Source organism: Pelobates fuscus, chromosome 13, assembly GCF_036172605.1.
Source record: "Pelobates fuscus isolate aPelFus1 chromosome 13, aPelFus1.pri, whole genome shotgun sequence".
NCBI lineage: Eukaryota > Metazoa > Chordata > Amphibia > Anura > Pelobatidae > Pelobates > Pelobates fuscus.
The window spans coordinates 38,850,319-38,874,858 of NC_086329.1; the positions used below are offsets into that span (position 1 = coordinate 38,850,319).

At 39.7% G+C, this 24,540-nt stretch overlaps 1 protein-coding gene across 2 annotated transcripts in view; it reads right to left on the reverse strand.

The window, feature by feature from the left end:
- Positions 1-24,540, reverse strand: part of RGS6 (regulator of G protein signaling 6) — a 326,615-nt gene that overhangs the window by 251,252 nt on the left and 50,823 nt on the right. For both annotated transcript variants that reach the window (XM_063440378.1, XM_063440379.1), the window contains exon 2: positions 3,609-3,708. In XM_063440378.1, the coding sequence (XP_063296448.1) occupies positions 3,609-3,689 (81 nt within the window). In that variant the 5' untranslated portion in view covers positions 3,690-3,708. The remainder of the gene's footprint in view (positions 1-3,608; positions 3,709-24,540) is intronic.

The window sequence follows — 24,540 nt, forward strand, 5'->3', positions numbered from 1 at the left end:
TTTAAATTTTTTTTTAAGGTTTAATGCTATCACGTGATGTACCAAACACAATATTTATAGTTAAAAGTGTGATGGTCCTTTTCAATTACACTCCAAATAAAACAAAAAAAACCATAAACAGCCATCTTGCTATATGCTGTGTTTTGCATTTGGTGACAAATACAACACAGCCCACATTGTCAATAACACAGAAAGAATGTATGCAATGTTTTGTTGAACACGAAACACATCACTCAAGTTATCGGGAAGGACTCTGGCTGATGGCTTACAAAGCCAGCCCCCCCCCCCAAAAAAAAATGACAGCCTTTAACTATATCCCTACAGGAACAAAACTTGGAAATCTTGTACAATTGGTGGTATGAGATTTAAATTCAGGAACAACAATCTAGATAGATTATATGCAAATAAATATTGTATTTGTTTATTAGCACCATTGTGGTAGGAATGCTTGTTTTCTTCACAAAACTAAAATTCTACTTATCATGAAAATATTGATCCCTAAGAGAAGAAGCAAGCAGGAAGCACTGGTTTTAATTAGTGCAGCCTTACAGAGACTTGAGAATGCAATCATTGCAAGACGGAACGTTTCATCTTCAATAAATTGGGGCAGATAAAAATACATGCATATTCATACTGTCTCATGTAACCAGTACTGTGTCTATGGAAACAGTGTCAGAAGGATAGGAAATCAACATATGAGATGCCCCTAAACAGGTTTCCTGACTTTGCAACCCAGTATTACAGATTGTGAGCATAGGAATATTCAAAAGCATGGCAATGATATCATCAAAAGGTAAAACAGAGCCAAATCATTAAAGTTTAACCCCTTAAGGACCAAACTTCTGGAATAAAAGGGAATAATGACATGTCAAACATGTAATGTGTCCTTAAGGGGTTAAAGGCTGAAATAAGGAACATAGGGAATTATTATTGGTTTATAAAATAATAGCATTCAATCTATTAAAGCGCCTCAGACTAGGTTTTTTGCCTTCTTTTGGATCAACGGCAACAACATATGTGAGGAAGGCTGAACTTGATGGACGCAAGTCTCTTTTCAGCTATGTAACTATGTAACGATGTAAAGAGGAAAGGACTACTGGATTTATATATAAAAAAAAAAACTAAATATCCCAAATGGCATTTACATTGCAAATGAAAGACAGTGCCATTTATAGCCATTTTCAAATACTATAATTCTGTCTAAGCTCAGATAACATGACATTATAGACATGCAAAAACAAAGAGATTTAAAATGTTAAATGGCAAATCTCTGTGCGGTCTTCTAACAGATCTGCATAATATACCATACCACTACACTCCTTCTCTTTTCTAGCCCTCAAAGTCTTAAAAGGACACTATAAGAACCAAAAAAAGCTTTAGTTTAATGAAGTGGTTTTGGTGTATAGATCATGTCTCTGCATCTAACTACTCCATTCTCTGCCATTTAGGAGTTAAATGACTTTGTTTATACAGCCCTGGTCATGCTCTCAATGCACATGACCCACACAGTCTCCCTAAAAATCTCCTGTAAAAATAAATCTAATGTTTAAACTTCCTTTATTGCACAGTCTGTTTAATTTAGAATTTATTATTGCCTTCTAGAGCATCCAGGAGCCTTCTATTGTGTGAGTAAAGTACAATTTACAGAGCTGGAGATAAAAACGTCTACAATAAGCACATTGTGTCACATTTGATTGAAAATTAAACCATTTTTCATATCGGCTGATAGAGTCACAACCAGTGGGAGGTGTGGTTTGGGCTGCATAAGCATAAACAAGTGATTTAACTCCAGAAAGGCAGAGAATTGAGCAGCGAGGCTTCAGGGGCATGATCTATACACCCAAACTGCTTCATTAAGCGGAAAGAAAACATAAAAATATCTACAAAGAAAAAAAAAAAAAGAAGACTGATAGGGTAGTAAGGTATAAACACCAAAAAGGGTGAGTTTTTAAGGTTACACTTACAAAGGGACTGCAATTTCAAGCTCATCAATGTAATGTTGATTTCATGTTGACAGATGAATGGCACATGTGAGGAAACAAAAGTAAAAATCTAGTGCCACACAGTAAATGTATCTAAACATGCACTTTACTAGATTGCACTCACAGGATAAAAATTAATGAAAAGCCCATCAACAAATGGTCCCTAGTCCACCGAATCTTGTCCTGGGATATAGTTGAAGTGGTGTCCAGGTCCAGTATGTAGATAAGATAAATAGGAAAATATAATATAATCAGCTCAATGTGTTTCGCCTTGTATTCAAGACTTCCTCAGGGTCAATAAATAATAAATATCCGTTGTCTTTGTGGTGTGAGATAAAATGCTTCCATGTGCCCGTTTATATATCCTAATGTGTCCAAGCGGACCGCCACATAGCCAATATAACAATATATATTATATTATATTGTATTTTATATTTTCCTATTTATCTTATCTACATACTGGACCTGGACACCACTTCAACTATATCCCAGGACAAGATTCGGTGGACTCGGGACCATTTGTTGATGGGCTTTTCATTCATTTTTGTCCTGTGAGTGCACTCTAATAAAGTGCATGTTTGGATACATTTACTGTGTGGCACTAGATTTTCACTTTTGTTTCGTCACATGTGCCATTCATCTGTCAACATGAAATCAACAATACATTGATGAGCTTGAAGTTGCAGTCCCTTTGTGAGTGTAACCTTGAAAACTCGCCCTTTTTGGTGTTTATACCTACTACCCTATGAGTCTTCTTTTTTTTTTCTTTGTAGATATTGTTCTGTTTTATCTTACTATTTTGAAGATATAGAGGAATCCTTTATTATATCTACCAATTGTATATGAGAGGGGTAATTGCCATTTCATTTATTGTTATACACACACTACACTTTAAAGTAGTTAAAAGTGTTTTTTAGTCATTAAGCTAAAGTTGTTTTGGTGTTAGAGTATCGCTTTAATGACTCTCAATCTGTACAGCCCTTACCACGTACAGATGTTCATAAGTCACAATGTCCATCATATGAAGCCAGTTCTTAACTTTTCAAACATCTGGATTGCAAAAGTTAGTAATTACGGTCATACCACATCATTTCCAAGTCATATTTCTGTGTCATTCTTTAGAATCGCCATTGCTACATTTAATCATATAAAATACAAGATGAAGGTCCAGTTTTGGATCCACCTGGTATATACTATATATGTTTCTGTAATAATGAGATGAATTTGGTCTATTAGCAACAATTTTATTCCATGTAGTATTACTGAGAGGATTGAATTTTCCTTAAATAATTGTATTACTAATGGCCTACCATTTTATTCAGATACATATTTTATTTTAAAATTATGTATCACACTTTTTGTTAAAAAAAAAAAACAAAAAAAAACTTTTCACTTTTTAAAATATGAACTATAATCCTTTACATATATGCAAAAACAGGGAAGATTAGAAATCAATCATTTCTTATTATTTGTATTTTTATCTCCTGGATCCGGATATGAGGGTAAAGAATGCATGCGCTATTTCTGTTCTGTTATTAGGTCTAGGTACATGACAAAAAAAATTAAATAAAAACAGATGCAGAATTACTTCGCACATATACCATATTTACATGAAGGAGGTCTTACTTTTCTGTAGACTATCATGTTTGGTGTGTTGTCCTCCGGATCAGGAACTCCAACAATACTTGCATCAGATGATTGCGCCATGATTGGACTGTCACAGACACTGTTAACAAAAACACAGGACAGTCATTGACAGAATGTCAAGAAATATACATCAACTTCAGACCAAATACAATTGTATTCCTCTAAAAAGGTCAATGAAATGATTCATCACTTTACGAACACATCTTGTGGAATCTTGACCACATCCCTAATGATGCACCCATCAAAGACTCTTCCAATAATTTTTCGAACCACTGACTAATGCACTTTAAACATGTTCCTTTTCTCTAGAATTCTTCCCCAGCCAATATTTATTTGATCTGAGACCCACTCTACTACCACTAAACCACCCAGTCATTCATCCCTTTTTTTTTTTCTTTATAGAGCTCGGTGCTCTACCTCGTGAATGGACCAAACGGTCTACATAAAAGCTAGTGGGTTGGATGTGATAGAATTAAAGTTTATATAACCAATATATTTTATATCAGAAACATCATAATACAAAGGTATGTATGGTAATGGTAATTTAAGAATGACTGACAGCACGTTATCTCACAGGGGTTTAAAGGGGGAGGTTGAAGCGATGGTATGCTGACAGAGGGAATTTGTTATGCCAATCCATATATGAGGTCTAATTAAGTATTAGGAGGTGAGGTGGTGGAAACAAAGGAAGGATTTGGAAGGGGTTAGGGGTCACACAAAAACAGAAATTATAGGGAAGATAGGTGGATTGAAGGAGGCTTAGTCATATAACATTGGGCTATATAGCGACTGCACTCCAGTGAGTAAGTGCAAACAACAAAATCTGATCTATGTTGACATTTTCTGGAATCCCACCCACATAGACTGGGTAGTGAAATATTTACATATCTGAATCATGCATATCTGAATTTAAATCATTTCCCTTTGTAAGTAGAGAGATATATTCCACAGACAGCACTGTATGAGGAAAAGTGATACTCTCTATTTTATCACTGATTCTTGCTATAATCCAGTGTCCGAGAGAGCACCATGGGAAAACATTTTTTGGTCACCCTTTACAGCAAAATTGGCCCATCAGTAGATCCCCGACTGCTGTACTACTCCTACAAAGCTTTGCCAGCTGGAGAGCTACCATTTGCCAATCCTTGCAGGGTTGTGTATGAAAGTAAGAGTCTTTGAAAGCAGGGATGTTTTGTATGAAGTATGCGAGTGTTAATGAATGAGTGCACTCTTAAATGTGGTTGAGTTAGGGAAGAGATTTCTTCTTCTCAACTGGACCACACAGTGCTAAAGAGCTCCAGGGCTCAGCCAAATTGTCTCAAATGGCCTGATGGGCTGCCACAACCATGTGTGGCTGGGTGATTTAGACAGATTTGTGAACAATATTTGAGAGAAATAGGCCTTTTGTGTACATAGAAAAAAAGTCTTAGATCTTTGAGTACAGCTCATGAAAAATGGGGGCACAAACAAAAGTGTTGAATTTATAATTTTGTTCAGTATATATTCATGCTACAGCTCCTAATGTCAGCTCTCATAAGAATATACTGGTTTGCGAAAAGCAAAGTGTGGGGAAAAAACCACAATAAGCAATTTAATGGTCTTTGACCTTAATGTTTGCCAACATGGTGAACCAAAATTGGGGTGAGCAATTTGCAAACAAACTGGGTACATGCTTAGTCTACAAATCTTTACAGAATTTCCTTGTAGAGGATAATTCAGTGAATTCTATAACATTCAGAATGAATGCCTGTTCATTGAGTCAGAAGAGATTCTTGATGTAGACCTAGAACATTGATCTAGAGCCGTAAGGTTCTACCTATGTACCATGGCAGACTTATGTGCCTCAAGCTACAGCAAAGTGTGCTGCAAACTATTTTAATTCAGCTTGAGTGGAGTCCTTAAAAAGGTGCTTTTTAACAAGTATCAGCATTACATTTTGGGTTCTCATCTAGCAATTAATTAAATTGAAAAAGTCAATTTGGCTAGAAGTATGCATATCTTTTTAGCAAGGATTCGAATACGTGTGACATTTATAAACCGCTGTTACTTGAAAGGAAAAACCAAGCAGGTGTGCCTTGCAATCGTAACTTTTATTGAAGTTTACCACCACCCAAGAAAGTTGGGGACCAATGATCTAAACTACAGAGCTACATATTGAAACAAGTCCGTTAATCCTCTGCACATTGATACAGTCTTGCAAATGTTAAACATTTAACATACACAATCGGATTATATCTGTGATGATCAGCTTGTTACTGATGTGAAAAAAAAATATTAAAGTACAACAAATTCATAAATTTATAATTACGGAAGACAGAAGGTTTGAAATAAGCAAGGCTGCCCAAGCATGTGACAATAGGGAGAGCAGACATGCATGACGTGATTGATGACACTGGATGAAGCAAAGGCCATTGCCGTGTCCCCAAATGGGAAAAAGACAGGAACTGAGTAAAACACTTTTATTAGGAGACTAAAATACTTATTTTTTACACTTCAAAATCCGTAATCTGCTTACTAAAAAAATATTAACGTTGTTTTCAAGTCTGAACATTTACATAAACAAGATACCATGCCTTCTCTCGTTGCGTTACTTGACCCTAAAATGTTTTTCTTTTAACAAGCCATAAAAGGATTCATAGTAATATATCATTTTGAAGTAAATATGTATGTAATCATTGCTGAACAAAGCAGAGATTACCCCTCAACCTGTCTAAGATCATATCTTAAAAATAGCTTCAGGTCCAAATTCTCAGGAAACATGGGGACGCTTCTGCATCAATTCAACAAAAGTCTGGGGGCTCAGTTTTTAATTTGGCTACATCCGCATCAAAAAAGAGATTGTAGATTCAAAAGTTACGCAGCTGCATCAATTCCATGAGGCTTCAAGTTCAACCACGACAATGCAGCCACAGATAAAGAGTCCTCTATTATATTTTTATATTTAGCACATTATACTGTTCCTGATTTTAATTTCTTGTTATGGAATCAGCTATGTTATTGGCCCTCTTGTATTCTGTTCTGATTCCAGTGACCAGACCTATCTACGTACTGACCACAATTTCTTCTGTTCCTGTATGGTATACCAGACCCAACTTGTTCATGACTTTGACTTACTCCAGCCTTCCTGTATTAGTTTTACCATTGTTTATTACATATAGGTTACATATCAGACTGGCGTTAACGCATGCCAGGCGAACAGCATCCAGGTCAGCCCCATACATCAACCTTAATGCAGAGCGTACTTCTGAAACACTCTGCATGGCCCTAGTGAAATTCCCTACCAGTGAACAAAACTAGGATAAACAGGACAGGCCCCTGAACTAGGGGCTGTCTCCTAATGCGGGATAATTGGGAGGTCTGGTTTATACATATATGGCAGAGGGATTTATACATGTCTGCATACCCTGTGTATCAAAAGTATATACCCCAAATCATCGCACGCACACCGTTGGGAGGGTGACCACAGAGTGGGGGAGACCCAGGAAAACGTGTTAATACCAATCTTGTACCCGCAACTCACCGGGTCCCCACGATTCCAGCCTGATGCCTAGCTGCGACCGAGCCAGGGAGAGGCGGCCACTCTCCTGGTTGGTAACCTCGCAGATGGAAACCTCACCGTACTCACCTCTAACCCCCCCTCTGGACCGGCGGGGGTAATCCCGGTCCTTGCTGGGTGCCACAGGCAGCCGGCCAACACTACCTCCGATCACCATGAGGCAGCAAGGTACACCCAAGATGGCGGAGGATGGCAGCTGGCACAAGCGAACGCAGACCCTATGCACCAAGCATCCCCAACACAGCCTGTGGCGCCTGGACGCTCCCTTCAGCCAACACGGGGCTAAACAACAGACCGAACAGCTATCAGCCCAGATGCCGCGGTACGCAGAAGCCTGCACGGGTGAAAGATGCAGAAAGCTCAGGGGGACCGCGACAACGGCTTACCGCGACCTGCTGGAAGGCACACGCGACTACCCCACAGAGGGAATTGGCTGACGACATCGCGGCATGGCAGGGCTTGGGACCACCGCTGGAACTGTGATTCTAAGCGAGCAGACGTCCACGCACTGAGCCCTCCAAACCAGAGTGAACTCTTGATACCTTATACTGAAGCACATGCCTAATAGTTATACTCTGCATATGAATCTGGTACTTTCCTTTTTGAGCCATACCATGCATAGCTGCATTATATCTGCACCCAGTGATACCGTAACCTAGCTTTGAATCACTAACTTGTCAAACCTACTTTATCAATATGCTGACACTGCCAGTTTCATAGCCTGTTGTAAAACATATAACTAAAGCTTGGCTAGTCTAATGTTAATTTGTTGCTCCAGTCTATGCTTAACCCTCTTGCAGAATGTCTCTTCCTAAATGTGGCATAGAGGGATGTAACTGCTGTTATCCTTCTGTTCTCTATATTAAAAAATTGTGCATGTCAAATATACAGTACAGCTCAGCCAGAGGACTGCCTTTGGGGCACCTCAGGCCTATATGTCATTCTATATTGCACTGCAAAAATAAATAAATAAATAAAAAAAAACAAAAAAAAATACAAGTATAATGCATGTGTTAGCAATATCCACTGGATACATGCATAAAGGATTAAAAAAATAAAAATTTCAAATACCGGATTGTCCACAGTTTCCAACAATGTCTTTTTTATTATGGGTAGTTGTTGGGAGTTTGATAAGTAAATTTACAAAATATATGACATGCTGGGATAAATTATTAACATTAACGAGGAGGAAGAATACGGTTAAAAGAGTCGCTGGGCACAGTAAACTCCCTTGTTACCGGTTTGACTGCTGACTTTCGCTGGTTTTTATTTTTATTGGTGGCAACTAAGGTAAATCTTGCTTGTTTAGTGCATCTTGGAATGATTGATATATTTCTCACACTGTGAGATTTATTTTTAGAATTAAGTGTTGGAAAAGGCATTTTGTCACTGACATTCAAATGTGTAGAATTCTCCAATATATATGCTGTTACATTTGAGGTCACTGCATTTTCACAATTAAGTGGCAGGCTAATAGAACACCAAAATGTTCTTAAATCCTGTTTATATGCAATTCATAAATATACTTAGACAGTGGCATACAAACCTCAGCAGCCAGGGAGCCATAATGGAACTTTTACAGGTGTCAGGGGTATTGTTAGGTAAAAAGACAAGGCAGCTTATTACAGGACATTTTAGGTGATTTCACGCCCCAATAAACATTTGCCTGAAAAGGTAATTTTTTTTTTAAGTTTCTTATTTACATAGCCTAATTTTACCATTTACTGCAATACATTTAATTGTGAGCTTTATTGCGACAAAGCTCTGCTGTATACACTAACGATTGGAGCTCCTACAAGAACATAAGGAAAATCGAAACAGAGGGATTTTTGTTGAAATAAGGCTTGCCTCTCCTAAATAGGGACACTTGGGTGGTATGCAGTTTAATGAGCAGTATAAGAAAACCTTTTGAATGTTGGAACAACCTACATTTTATATCATACACAGAATTAGTAAGATACAACAGATGTCCATGCACTTTGTATATGAGAGGTATATATCCCCCCATCATTCTAAGTCTCATTATATAGGCCAAAATGTTTCTTTAAACAGAAATGGTGATAACCATCCACTTATAAAATGGCAGCCGGGAGAAGAAATTAGACATTTAACTTTTTTTAATATAGTTATGGTTAAGGACATTGCATTGATTTTCTATTATTTTTAGCCATTCGGGTTTTATTTTGGGCAGGGCTATGAGTAATTCCATGTCATTATATCTTTTGCAAGGTTAAGATTTTATTCTTAGAGCAGTTTTTGTACTAAGTACATTCTTTTTTTTCTTTTCTTTCTGAAACATTTAAATAAATTTAATGCACCGAGTATTACTGCATTAAGGTCGGAATCAGAAAACCCAAAGTGGTTTTATGTCGGCAACAAACTAACATTAAGGTGACACTGTATGCGAAGCCAAGATACCGATAGAATTAAATTGGTTTAATGATGGGCAAGCAGTATATGCATTGCAAAGTCAAATTAAATGCCTGTATAACCTTAATGTGGGAATTGTCACCCCAATAAAAGTTACTCGAGAAATTGCTGGGGTGAGACATACAACAGAGGGAAGTATATTACATCTATTGCAATCTTCTCATAATACATTGAGCATCTTCCTCCAAAAACTTGTCTGTCTCTCTCTACCAACACCTATCCAAGCCCTTCTCTCTCTCTGTGACTCAGTTGTCTATTGTCTGCCGTGTTAGACCGAGCTGTATTACTATTTGCTACTTTGTTTTAACCTTCCACTCATAACCAGTTCAGTTTCCTTCTCATAAACTGCTACACTACCTGTATTCATGCTTAGCCGGGCTGCCAAAAACTCCACACTTTGATAGTGACAAAGAGATTAGGCAAAAAACTTAAAGACGTACTGAAAGGATGAATGATAAAAAGGGAATACCCAAAGAAGATGAGTTCACAATTTAGTTGAAAAGATAATATTTCTTCCACTTGGGACCTCATATGAAGTGAACATAAAATGATGATGCTCACACACCAGAACTCTTTAGATTTGAGGTTTCAAGAAGTAAAAATGCTGGTATAGAACCCCATCATGGTTTTCCCATGTCAGTCGGATGTCTGTTGAATGTGTTCTGAAGACATGGACTCCATCCTCTACATTTGGTGAACTTGCCCTATTATTTCTGCTTTCTGAAGACAGGTTTTTTGATAAACTGATTACAGATTTAGAATCCCCATTCACACCTGTAACTGCCTTGCCCAACCATACTACCCTAACCTTGGGAAAATATAAAAACTCACTAAAACTCAGACTTTGTTTAGGAGACTGATTTTACCTTTATTGGCATCAATGGCGAGGGCCGGGGATCCTGTGTTGGCTCAGGAGAGCAGAAGAAATTCATTACATGGAGGCCGGACTAATGAGCAGTATGTTGTAACTTTGTCAACCTGGATAACATATATAACTGACCACCCCAACACACAAACATATATACATATATCCATATATCTATATATCTATATATCTATATATACACACACATATATTCTGTGTATATCTTCTTTTCCTCCCTGACTGATAGCAACTGCTTCTCTGACCTTGTGGACAATATTGGCCACTTAACTGGTCTGCCTATGATTTTTCTTTCAAATCAGATTTTTACCGAGGCCAATGCCACCACCATTTGGGATTGTTGCCATCTTATGTATACCTTATTGTTTATTGTATCGGTCACTTGTTTCTGACTTGTATATTGTAAAGATTTACATTTATTTCATAACGATTTTTAATAAGTTAATTTTTTTAACTCCCTTAACTTTTTTAGGGGTGCACATTCTTTAAACAGTTATTGTATTTGATTTATTTACTTTGTTCGGTATTGTCTGCATAATATAAATCAAATCGTATTTAAGGTATAACAACAACAATGGCACTAGTCCATCTGCCAACTTCAAGTGTTCCCTCTTTAAACATTCAGTGAATTAAGTGTATATGGGGTGCGTTGGGGTGGGGGAGAGGACAAACGAGACATGAATTTTATATGCTTTATAGCGTGTTCTTTTGCCATCACTATGCAGCTTAATAAAGGATGCAATCTGATTATAAAATATTACCTCTATGCGCTACTATTAATTTCTTATGTCTGGGCATTCTTACAGATCGATCACTTTTCCTATATCTTTAAAACCACTTGATGGCATTTTCCCCACAATACACTATTTACAATTAACTAATCTCTTGCTCAACATGTGACAAGAGGAATACAGCTCCACAAACAACAATGTGAACTTAGTTGAGAGATGTGAAACACCATAAAGGCTTGAAATCAGCAGGGTTTTCACAAATTACACCAAAGTCATAAGACCAGAGGAATAGTAGTGGAGATCCCAACTGCTCCATCTTACACAGATTTTTTTTTGGCTTACTTGAATAACAAGTTATATTGATATCGCAGTTCTACGTCACCATTACTCGTCACTATTAAGTGACGAGTAATAGAAGACATGTCAGTTGTGTAGCATTTTTGCAAGTGTATTTAGTTGAGGAGGATATGAGATTATTTTGTCTTAAAAACAAACAGATAAAAATGTTAAAGGACCACTCTAGTGCCAGGAAAACATACTCGTTTTCCTGGCACTAGAGTACCCTGAGGGTGCCCCCACCCTCAGGGACCCCCTCCCGCCGGGCTCTGGAGAGAGGAAGGGGTTAAACTTACCTCTTTTTCCAGCGCCGGGCGGGGAGCTTTCCTCCTCCTCTCCATCTTGATCGCGACGTCATCGGCTGAATGCGCATGCGCGGCAGGAGCCGCGCTCGCATTCAGCCGGTCGCATAGGAAAGCATTTACAATGCTTTCCTATGGACGCTTGCGTGCTCTCACTGTGATTTTCACAGTGAGAATCACGCAAGCGCCTCTAGCGGCTGTCAGTGAGACAGCCACTAGAGGATTTGGAGGCTGGATTAACCCTCATTATAAACATAGCAGTTTCTCTGAAACTGCTATGTTTATAAAAAAAAGGGTTAATCCTAGAGGTACCTGGCACCCAGACCACTTCATTAAGCTGAAGTCGTCTGGGTGCCTAGAGTGGTCCTTTAAGACATGATGACAAGAGTGATAAACATCCTTAATTAAAAGAAAACTCCAGTGCCAGGAAAACAATCCATTTTCCTGGCACTGCAGGTTCCCTCTCCCTCCCACCCCCCAATCCCCGGTTGCTGAAGGGGTGAAAACCCCTTCAGTAACTTACCTGATGCAACGACGATGTCCCTCGTTGCTGCTTCCTCCTCCGCGCCGCTCCTCCTTCTGACTCCGTCGGCCGGTGGGCGAGACTGATCCCGCCCACCGGCCGGGGAGACCTAATGCGCATGCGCGGCAATGCCGCGAATGCGCATTAACGCTCCCCATAGGAAAGCATTGAAAAAGATTTTCAATGTTTTCCTATGGGGAATTGAGCGACGCTGGAGGTCCTCGCACAGCGTAAGGACGTCCAGCGACGCTCTAGCAAAGAAAATCTTTGCTAAGAGTCAGGAAGAGTGGAGTTAACCCTGCAAGGTAATTATTGCAGTTTAGAAAAAACTGCAATAATTACACTTGCAGGGTTAGGAGTAGTGGGAGTTGGCACTCAGACCACTCCAATGGGCAGAAGTGGTCTGGGTGCCTGGAGTGTACCTTTAAGACTCAGAAAAATGTGCAAAAGTAAAAGAATGAAAGCTAACTGCTGACCTGTCCATTGCAGGATATTGAAAGGGTTACTCCAACTCTCTAAAAAAGGGGGTCTTTCATGTTTAAAATGTCCAATCGGGTACTTTTTATATCCAGTTTTAAATGACAGTGAGCAGCCACTGGCGACATGCCCCTACTACAGGTTCTGGACTGGTACAGGTTCTGTTTGTAATGCTATGACGGCATTCTGGTGGTGGACACAGCATGCGTTGATTGGCGTGCTGTCGGGCTGACCCTGGGTGCCGATGCATGCTGTCTGACTGTGCCACTAGCTCCTTGCGACGACCTCCCCCTGCTTCCAACTCATCTCCTCCTCCTCTCTCTCTCCCCATCTGAACTTTCGCCCTGTTCTTCTTGTAGAGCGGGCACCCACGTGACATCCATGGACGCATCGTCATCATCAACCGCTTCACTTGTATCTGACAACTCAGCAAAGGAAGCAGCAGCGGGTACAACATCATCATCATCATCACACCGTACGTCCATGTGTGTAATGCTGCCTAACCGAGACATATCCCTGTTATCTACATCCTCTGGCAATAATGGTTGCGCATCACTCATTTCTTCAAACGGATGTGCAAATAACTCCTCTGACAGATAAAGTGAAGCGGCTGTGGTGCTAGTGTTGGTGGTGGCGGCCGGCGGGTGAGTGGTATCTTGAGAGGTGCCTGAAGCTAAGCTGGAGGAGGATGGTGCGTCAAGGTTCCGAGCGGAAGCTGTAGAAGATTGGGTGTCCTGTGTTAGCCAGTCAACTATGTCCTCAGAACTTTTCAAGTTCAGGGTACGTGGCCTCTGAAAATTGGTCATTATTCTAGGGCAAAAGGGAATCACAGCACCACGACGGCCCCTGCGGGGTGGCCTGCCTCTGCCTGTCATTTTTTTTCGGATTAGTGGTACTATGCGTGCAAGCTACTGTGAGACCAGATATGAGTGGCAATGTGCACTGGCAGAGGTTGGCAGAGTACACGCTGTAGGCCTGACACACCCGCTTGAAGACAAGTAACTGCTATTCAATCTATAACAGTGAAAAAAGTTTTTTGATTTTAAATGCACGCTATTGTGACACTAGATATGAGTGACAAAGTACATTGGCAGAGGTTGGCAGAGTACACGCTGAAGGCCTGACACCCGCTTGAAGGACACTGACTGCTATTAGCATACAGTGAAAAACTTTTTTTCTTTTTAAAAGGCACGCTATTGTGACACCAGATACGAGTGGCAAAGTGGACTGGCAGAAGTTGGCAGAGTACACGCTGAAGGCCTGACACCCAGACGCTTGCAGACAACTAACTGCTATTCAATCTATTACAGTGAAAAAAAATTTTTGTTTTTAAATGCAAGCTTTTGTGACACCAGATATGAGTGGTGGCACTGGGCAAGTGGGCACAGTATCCACTGTGAGCCTGACACAGAAGCTGGCAGGCAGGCAACTGCAATTACATTACACAAATTTTTTTTAAAAAAATTAGTTTTAGCCCTAAAAAGGGCTTTTTGGGGTGCTGTCCTTACAGTAGAGATCAGATGAGTCCCTCAGGACTGTAGTGGACACTGAATACCCTTGCCTAGCTATCCATTTCCCGATCTAATGAGCAGCAGCTACACTTTCCCTCCTCTATCTAAGAATGCAGCTTCCGAATGAATCTAAAATGGATGCTGTACAGGAGGTGGGAGGGCCTGGAAGGGAGGGTCTGCTGCTAATTTGCTGGAATGTGTCTGCTGACCGTGAGGCACAGGGTCAAAGTTTACTCAATGATGACGAATAGGGGGCGGATTGAACCGCACATGTGTTCGCCCGCGGCGGTGAACGCGAACACGCTATGTTCGCCAGGAACTATTCGCCAGCGAACAGTTCGGTACATCACTATTCTATAGATGGAAACTGTAAAAGGAACTATTAAATTGTAGCAGTACTTATCCTCTCCAGGGGCCGGCCGGGGTCCTCTCTTCTCGCCGCGCGGTCCTGCTCCTGCACGAGCCGCGCGCGGCTCATCCAACGACTAGATCAGTCAGGCGGGCAGTGACCGCGAGAAGCGGTCACGTGTCCCGCCTGACACTAAGAGCGCGCCGCGCGTCTCGGGCGCGCTCTTAAAGGGACAGTAGGAGACAAAATTAGAATCAGTCTCCCATTGGCCCCTGTCATGCCACGTTCCCCATACACTCACGTTTTGGGGGCGTGGATATGACAGGGGCCAATCAAAGTGAACATTAGGGTATTTATACTCACCTGTTTCCTTTGCACCTTGCCCTATCGTGGTTTCTGTTCAGTTCCCTTTAGTGCTTGTGTTCAGTTGGTTTTTTGGTGCTTGACCTCGGCTTTGTTCCTGACTCCGCTCTCTCTTTATCCTTGCTTGTTTATCCGCCGGTTTGTCTTCCTGTGTACCAGTCCTCGGCTTGTTCTACTTTACGCTGTCTCTCCGTCCCCTTGACCTCGGCTTGTTCTGGACTCTGTCTTTTCTTGTACTCGTCTAAGTCCGACCATTCTAAGGTCCGGTAAGACGAATCCTGGTTTCTTGTCTCTTGACTATCTGGACTATTCCTGCATGTTGGGGTATATTACCGTGACATAAATATAGTCATTATTGTTAATAAAAGAACGGCCACCTTCTCCAGACCATACCCTGTTAGTGAAAATATTAACGGAGGAGAGAATCTAGGAGAAAGTATGCTCAAGGAAGGGCATTGACATTTTTCCTGGACTGCCTTCTACAAGTTAGACAAGTGCATTAGTTTTAATACAAATACGATTTCGTCCAAAATGTTAGTTTTTTTCGTATTCGTTTACTAACACGTAAAACGAAAGCCCTAAAAACTAAATATAAATTAAATGAAAGGGCAAATGCCAAATGCATTACCTTTTCGTTTAGTTTGTTTTATATACTCCGTGCTGCAGGGGAATTAACCCCCAAAGCACGGAGAAATAACACTGCGCATTCACAAAAAAAAACAAAAAAACAAGGAGGGAGACAGCAGCGCTACCAGCTCCATCCTTGTAACAAATAACTATTCCAACCCCCCCCTGCATTAAAACCGATGGGGGTCACTATGACCCCAGATTAATAAAAGGGAGCTTACATGCTCCTGCATGCCTCTACTCGCTGTATACCGCCTAAAGAGCGAGCAGCCAGTGGCGAGTAGGGACATGTCGCCTAAACAAATGTAAAACAACTAGAGACTGGCCACCTATTGCTGCCCAGTAACTAGTGCAATAAGGGGGGACCTGGCACAGGTTAAATCCTGCTGCAAGCCCCTACCTGTGCCAGGTGTAGTGTAGTAGGGGCATGTCGCCAGTGGCTGCTCACTGTCATTTAAAACTGGATATAAAAATCAGTATCTTTTATAGAAGTGATAGAGAGCTACGGTAAAAGTACATGTAACCAAAAGTAATAGTAAAAACTATAACAATATTGATAAAAAGGGAGGTTAAATCCTCCCCGCACGCCGCAAGTAGTGGCATGTCGCCTAAACAGGGGGGACTTGGCTGGTTTCAATTTGAAAAGCAACCAATAACCGTGTTATGAGTCAAATTACTCAGCATGGGGAAATTCCAAAGAACTTTCCCACACTGTGTAAAATGACACAGAGCACTCTGATTGGTTGGATTTCAACCAAACCAATCAGAGCGCTCAGAGCCTAATTGCACAGCGTGGGAAGGGTTTATAAGCCTTTCCCTGCCCTGCGGTGCTCATTCTGCACCATGCCCTCCATGGGGGAAGATGGATTATTTTTTTACCGTCTGGATTCTTTTTTTTTCTGCACTTTTTTTAAGTTGCAACGTGTATTATGGATTTCTTTTGCCCTTTTTTGGGGCTGAAAAAAAAAAGAAGACATCTAAAAGGTAAGTATGACATTTTATTTTACAGGGTTAGTTTATTGCCCCCCCCCCCCCCCACACACACACACTATTATTAGGGTGAGGGGGTAGGTAGGGTAGTTTTATTGAGGGGGGGGGGGAGTGACTAGGGTCCCCATCCACCACTCATAGGTGGGGACATTAGGTCCCCCTTTAATTTATTAGGGTCCCCACCCACAGCTCATGGGTAGGGACCTGGGGGGGACATTAGGTCCCCTCCATTATTTATTTAGGATAGCCAATCACCGCTCATGGGTGGGGACCAGAGGGAACATTAGGTCCCCCCCCATTTAATTTATTAGGGTCCCCATCCACCACTCAAATAATGGGCATTATTTCCCCCACATTATTTATTTATTTAGCGTCCCCACCTGTCGCTTATGTGTGGGGACCAGGAGGGACATTAGGTCCCCCGTTTATATTAATAGCCCCCACTCGTGGGTCACAGATGGAGGTGTGGGGGACACTATGTCCCCTCCATTTTTGTTATTTGTGTTCCCTCCCATGTGGGAAAGGGGGACCTAGGCCAGGTCCCCCCTTATTGCACTAGCAACTGGGCAGCAATAGCTAGTAGTTTTAAATGACAGCGAGCAGCCAATGGCTGCTTGCTGTTTAGGGGACATGCCCCTACTCGCGGCATTCGGGAGGATTTAACCTCCCTTTTATCAATATGGGGGTCATAGTGACCCCCATACTGATTTATATTTAGTTTTAGGACAGTGGCTGCTCGCTGTCATTTAAAACTAGATATAAATGTATCCTATATAGAGTATACGTGTAATACGTGTAAAAAGTAGCCGTTTAGATCTAAATAGCTACTTTTTTATATTGCAACATTGTTATAGTTTTTACTATAACTTTTGGTTACATGTACTCTAACCTTAGCTTCCCATCACTTCTTTATAAGATACTGATTTTTTTTATCCAGTTTTAAATGACAGTGAGCAGCCAGTGGCTGCTCGCTGTTTAGGCGACATATGCCCGTACTACACGGGGAGACCTGGCACAGGTAGGGGCATGCGGGAAGATTTAACCTGTGCCAGTTCCCCCTTATTGCACTAGTGACTGGGCAGCAATAGGTTACTAGTAGTTTTAAATCTGTTTAGGTGAAAAGCCCCTAGTCACGGCATGCGGGAGCATTTAACCTCCGTTTTATCATGATTGGGGGTCATAGTGACCCTCATACTGATTTATATTTAGTTTGAAATGACAGCAAGCAGCCACTGCCGCAAATAGGGGCATGCGGGGGACTTAACCTCCCTTTTATTAATATGGTGGTCAAATTATTTTCTAACAAATTTTGTTTGAAAACGATCGGTTTGCGGACAAAATATGGGATTGACTAATGAAGTTTTTATTTCGTACGAAATCATTCGTACGAAACGAAAATTTCACTGGTGCCTGTGTCTACTACAAGTACATATGTAACTGAAAATAGCACGGAACTGTCACTTTGATGACACCTGAGCTCAGGAGAATGATTCACTGATTTAAATTTTAACAATGAAATAACATATCAGAAAACCCATTCATTCACAGAACATTCTTTTTAACGGGTGACAAAGGACGGCGTGTTACTTGCAGAAACATTCACTTCGCCATGACTTCTAGTGATTCTGTCTTTAATTTCCTATTGTTGAACTTTCCTCACACAGATACTTTGAAGTAGACTTTCAATTTCAGGTCAGTCGTGATCAAAGCCATTCTGAAATCAAAGAACTGTTGAAGCTTGGGTGGAATAAGTTTAATCACCGTTAGTTGTCTCACCGTAGAGAAAAGGGATTAGCTCGTTGGCATTTCTTCCTGGAGCAGTCTGAAAAAAAAAGTGTTCTAGAATCTAGAGTAAAGAATTGGCAGAAGAAGACCGACAGGCTGACTAATAACGTTGCAAAGTGTAGCAGCGAAGTTAAAGAAAAAGAAATGAGGAAAAACTGTAGAAAAATAGTTTAGTCCTACATCACTTCGGTAAAAAGTCAACTTCCGACTGCCAAGTCAAACTTTTGGGAGATATTTAAGTTCATAATATAGTAAAGGAATAAAGGCTCCTGACCTGTGTGGTAAAACGGAAATTGGAGCGTCTGAAAAGTCCCATTAGACTAACCTTGCATATATTCTTAAACATGCAACTCAATCAGTATGAATAAAGATATGCCTATTTGTATCTATTATTCACCAATAATTGCATGAACGTGAAGGAACAATTACTCAAGACAAGTCTCACACTTCAAAAACAACATCCTCAAGGAATCACGAAAGGTGATGACTCATCCTGTGATACCATGGCATTTATTAGAGTATAATTTTTATTCATGACAGAAAAACAAAGAAAAAAGCCTGCGCCAAGTACACATATACAATTTGTATAACAGTCCCGAAGATAGTCCTTAAAATATAAGGTGATACCTCTTTTTTTTTTTTTGCGGTAGATATTGTTTATAATTTCCATTTGAAAAAGTCTGATGAGACAAAACGAGTTATGGATTTTTATTGAATTTACCCAATAAAGGATTAAAAAAATAATAATAATTTTACACTTACAATTGTGTCAATTACCTTTATTATTATTTTTCTCAACATCTTCCTGGCAACATCTATTTTAACACCTTTACTCCAAAGAAAATTTTAGGTGGGAATTATTCCACCAACGCTATAACCAAGAGCAGTTTGCCTGCTCCATCTTTGTGAGTATATTTTACCTTAAATTTCAATTATCTGTGGATTTTTATTGTGAGCACCATTATTGCATTTTTATATTTTTCCCATTGAGCTCCTGAGATCATCTCCTAACTGAGGAAAACTCATGCTATATCCTTAAGTGGGGATTATACCACTCCAGGCGATACACACTAGAGCTGGTTTAGGCTCTAAAAATTGTGAGTGGGGATTTTATTTCTTATTTCATTGTACTTATCCTGCTTGTTATACTGTATCATTGGATTTCCTTTTTTTTTTGTCTTTCACATACATCTGAAAGGAATCAAGGAGACAGCCCCAGTTATAAAGAATACCATCCTATACAACATCTACCTAAAAAAAACAAAAAAAAACAGAGGTATCACATTACATTTTAAGGACTATCTTCGGGACTGTTATACAAATTGTCATTTGTTTATGTCTGCTTTGTATTTCTGTATTGTATTTTGAAGGGTTGTGAGGGATTCCCCTTCTTAAAGGATTGCTGCCAATATTGTTCTCAGAGTTGATAGCGCTGATTCACACCCCCTCTTTTCTATCATTTTTATTCATGCTTACATCAGTGGGAGTTAGAAGTGAGGTGTTGCTCTATACTATTTTTTGAAGCTGCCCAAACTGATTCTAATTATTTAGATTTTTTTAAATTCACTGCTCTCGTTTTAGACTGCGGTTCTTCATGACTGTGGCATCTACAGGATTCAATTACAAGGTGAAAATGTTTAAATATTTGGGTAAAAGTGTATTTTAGCGTATTTTATTATTTGCCGTTTCGTTCAGGTGTGATTAAGTGGCACAATAAGCAAAATAACTAACTCCAAATAACAAAATACGCTAAAATACACTTTTCTTAAATAACAACTGAACGAAATGGCGAATAATAAAATACGCTAAAATACACTTTTCTTAAATAACAACTTAACGAAACCGCGAATAATAAAATACGCTAAAATACACTTTTACCAATATTTGTACACATCCTTTGGATGATCGTTATATGTCTAACACAATAAAGGAACACTCCCGGCACCATAACAACTTAATTGCCCGTAGTACGTTTTTTTTTAACATGTCATTATTTCTGCATGTACAGGATACAATCTGTTTTTTAAAAAAAGAGTTAGTAGGAAAGTTCGAGAGCCCGACGCACAGATACAGCTTAGAAGGGCAGTAAAAGGCTTCAAGGAAATATAGATGCTGAGGAATCCGTAGGAATTTTGATTAGGATATAAAGATTCCACAGAACAAATGCAACTGCATCAGAAATCAAAAAGGGAAGATCAGGTTAATGCAAGTCAAGAAAATTAGGAACAAATGAGTAATGCTTTGATGAGAATGTGGGCTTGCAAGAACAAAGTAGAAAACACGACATATAGAAGCAAATAAGAAATGCGTAGCATTAAACTATATAAAGTCATGGGTATAAAGGCTAGACAAAGATTTGTCTAAGGAACAAATGATGCACCTTAAAATGTTCATGTAGGACATTTAGTGGGGTCATTGTTTGGCCTTGCTGTAGTAGTTATGGTGCAAGGAACGCCCTGGCACCTTCTTTTTTGTACTTGCACGGTTCTAGGGTTCTCCTGGCATAAAAGCACAATATCTCTGCAACCATTTGTTTAATGAAACTGGCCTGGTCTTTTTTTTTTTTTTCTCTGTGCCCCCAGCCTCTCTTTTGCCCTTCCAAACCCCACAATGCAGTCTGTTTTTTCCCAGGGATTGGTTTTACCAACAGATTTTAATGATCTGCTGGTCCTGCCAGGTCTAGACTTATGTCAATGCCATCTTTGTATTTCTCCATGCTACTTGTTGGAACTCTCTTCATGTCACTGGTCAAGTGCGGCACCCTAAACATAGCCATGACCGTGGGACTTAATGGGGACTGCTGTGAGCAGGTTTTTAAGCTCAGTGGTGCTAAACTCAAGAGGCAGTAATTGCCCGGAGCACCTGTCTTGCAAAGCCTTTTCATTGAGCTGCATTGGGAAGTCTGTGATTGGACAGTTACAGAAAGTCTGGGCAGGATTAGAAGAGGAGGGTCTGCAAAGTTAGGAGACAAGAACTGCAGGTTTTGCAAGCGGTTTTAGACAAACTCTGAATGCAAAAAAAAAAATTTTTATTTCATTTGGGGTATATCTAATAAACAGTGATTTTTATTTTTTTTATATTTAGGCAGTGGAGTGTCCCTTTAACAAAAACTGGATCTATCACTGGTTTGACGGAAAACTAGTGGACAACTTTCAATAACTCACTGCATGGCGACTCCAATAATCTGTTTAGGTTGTGCTTCTTAGTGACCCCATTAAAAAAAATTTACAACAAAAATACACGTAAATAAATAAAAGAAATGCACATACTAATAAAAAGTAAAGCCTCTCAATAAGATGATGTAACGGATTCAAACAATTCATTCAGATGTTCTCCAGCATCCACCATTTGTGACTAGAATTATCCAGAGAAACTATACAACACAATGTCACGAGCTTGAAAAGAATTATTTTAGTATGAACGTTATCGTTGTTTTATTCAACTGTTTTCTATGCGGGTATCTCATTGGGTGACCAATCAAGGGAACACTCCCTGCTTTGAGATCTTTGAATGCTGGTCCTCTTAGCTCACTATTCCAAACTGGTCCACTGCCAAAAGGAGCAGATAATTCCCAGTAACTGTACTAGATGAATCCTGTTCTGTGCGTATGCATGTGTCAGATGTAAAATGACTTTTTATAACCTTATCTCTAGCCAGAGGCATTGTTTTTGAAACGGTCACTGACTTCTCTGGCAACAAATGGTGGCTAGAAATTGTTATCTAACAAAAATGGGATGAGGGCTGTTTTAGAGCAAAGTGTGAAGCACACGAGGGAATAACTACACTACAATCATCGCAGATGTATAATTTAAGCTGTGTACTGCTTCAGCGACAGAACAAAACAGCATACTCTAAACAATTACCGTTATATCAATACACAAAACTTCTGTGAGTTTAATTAATAGCATCCATCAACCACCAGGCATTCAAAAGGTTCTAAATGTGATCGAGATATCTAACTTTATATCCACATGCAAACAATACCATACTCAAATATATGTCTCAAATGTAAAAATAGTGGCACTTAGATAATGATTTTCTTTATGTTGTGTGTGTGTGTGTGTGTCAGAACTAAATCTGTGAAAGCAATGTACAAGTGCGCTACTTAATAAAATTGAATAATCAAAAGGTATGTAAATAGTTGACACTCTTCAAGAACTTGAGGTTTTAGTGTCAAAATGCAGGGAGGATTACAGTAAGTTTAATATTCGTGCTATGTATTCATGATAGAAAGCACACCAATCCTACCATAAAGTTTACAGTAAGCCATAAAAAAATATTGAAACGGATACTGGCAGACCTGTCTTTGAGATTTATATGACGATAACCCTGATGAACGTAAAAATGTATAGACAATACAAGAATACAGTATAGAAATTAAATAATATTTATTAAATATCAAATAAAAAGGACAAACAGCAGAATGTATTATGTTCACTGCAATAAAGAGTGAAATAGTTCAAAAAACACCCCATGAATTAGCAAATACAAAACAGAACTTTAATTAGCAGCAGGTCACCATCTTAAAGGAATATTCTAGTGTCATACGTGTATTCCAGACACTATAGTTCTAAACGCACCATTTAGGCCATCGGCCCCCCTTTGCCCCTGTTAAAAAGGGGCACCATATTTTAAGCGCCCCGTGGGTCTCATTGTGGCTGGCCTCACCCTGCCCCCTTGGCTGAGATAAAATTTGACAATCTTAGACACTCCAATGCTTTCCCGGCAAAATGTAGCTCTGTGCCAATCAGCATCTCCTCATAGAGAAGCATTGAATCAATGCACCTCTATGAGGAACATTCGCTGTCTCTCGGTCTCCATGCAGAGCTGTACATTATGCAGCACTGACACAGGAAGCATCTCTAGTGGCCATCTGGGTGACTGTTACTAGAGGTGTTACTAGTAGCAATGTAAACACTGCCTGTTCTCTGAAAAGGCAGTGTTTACATTAAAGAGCCTGCAGGCACATGCTGTAGACTGTGTTAGGTTGTATTAGTTCTGATGTCCATATCAATAAACAGATACAATCACAATTTACAAAACTTACATGCCATATAATGGTTATGAAAGACAAAAAATACTGGTAATCAATTATATCCTATGGAATACCACCAGCCTGCTACAATAACAGTATTAATTGCATATTTGTGACACCAATAAAATTACACTTTAACATGAAACCCGAAAGTAAATGAGCAATACCTGCCTCATATGCAAAACAATACAGAGATAATTGCAAGCAAGGTCTGCAAGGACAAAGGGAGGGTGATACTGAAGGCATGTCATTCCAATGCAGCAAGTTGACCCCACTTTGACAATCAACCACCTGTACAAGCATAATGCTGCAGGAGATTTTGTACATAAAGCAAAGATTATCACGCTCTTACATTCAGGAGCGAATTTCTTTGGCACTCATCAGAAGCAGGACTACAATTAACAACAGGTGTGGGACAAGAGTCTAAAACAGGACTGTTCTGCCATAACCGGGACACTTGGGAGGTATGCAAGTAGAGCTGGTATTCTGTATCGGATGACATGGTCTCAAAACTACTCTATAAGAAGACACATTAAACAGAAGTGGTTAATATAGGAGATTTAAACATGCTGTGGCATTGAGGCAGAGAATACCATCCACCTCTATAAATCAGACATTCATATAGTATGACAAACACTCGCTCACTGTGAACATTTGTGGCTGTAGATTTCAGTGCCACACTATCTTCTTCGGGAACCAGCCCGAGGCACTCATACCGCATCATCATTAACAGTCATCTATAATGACATTTATGGCAGAAAAATAAAACATAAATCCAATACTATGTGTTCACCAGATTTCATTAAAATAGAGATATTAGATCCTTTGGAAATGTTATTATTTCTGCATGTAAGAATTAAAAAAAAATATTATATATATAGAACTTCCAATTTAAGGTAATAGATTGCTTACAAACAGAAAACAGACAGGTTAGACAGCAGGAGACGTGGGCATTAAAAGTGATGTTTAAATAATAAATATATAAAGAGATGTTTAACTGAAAGATTAAAATT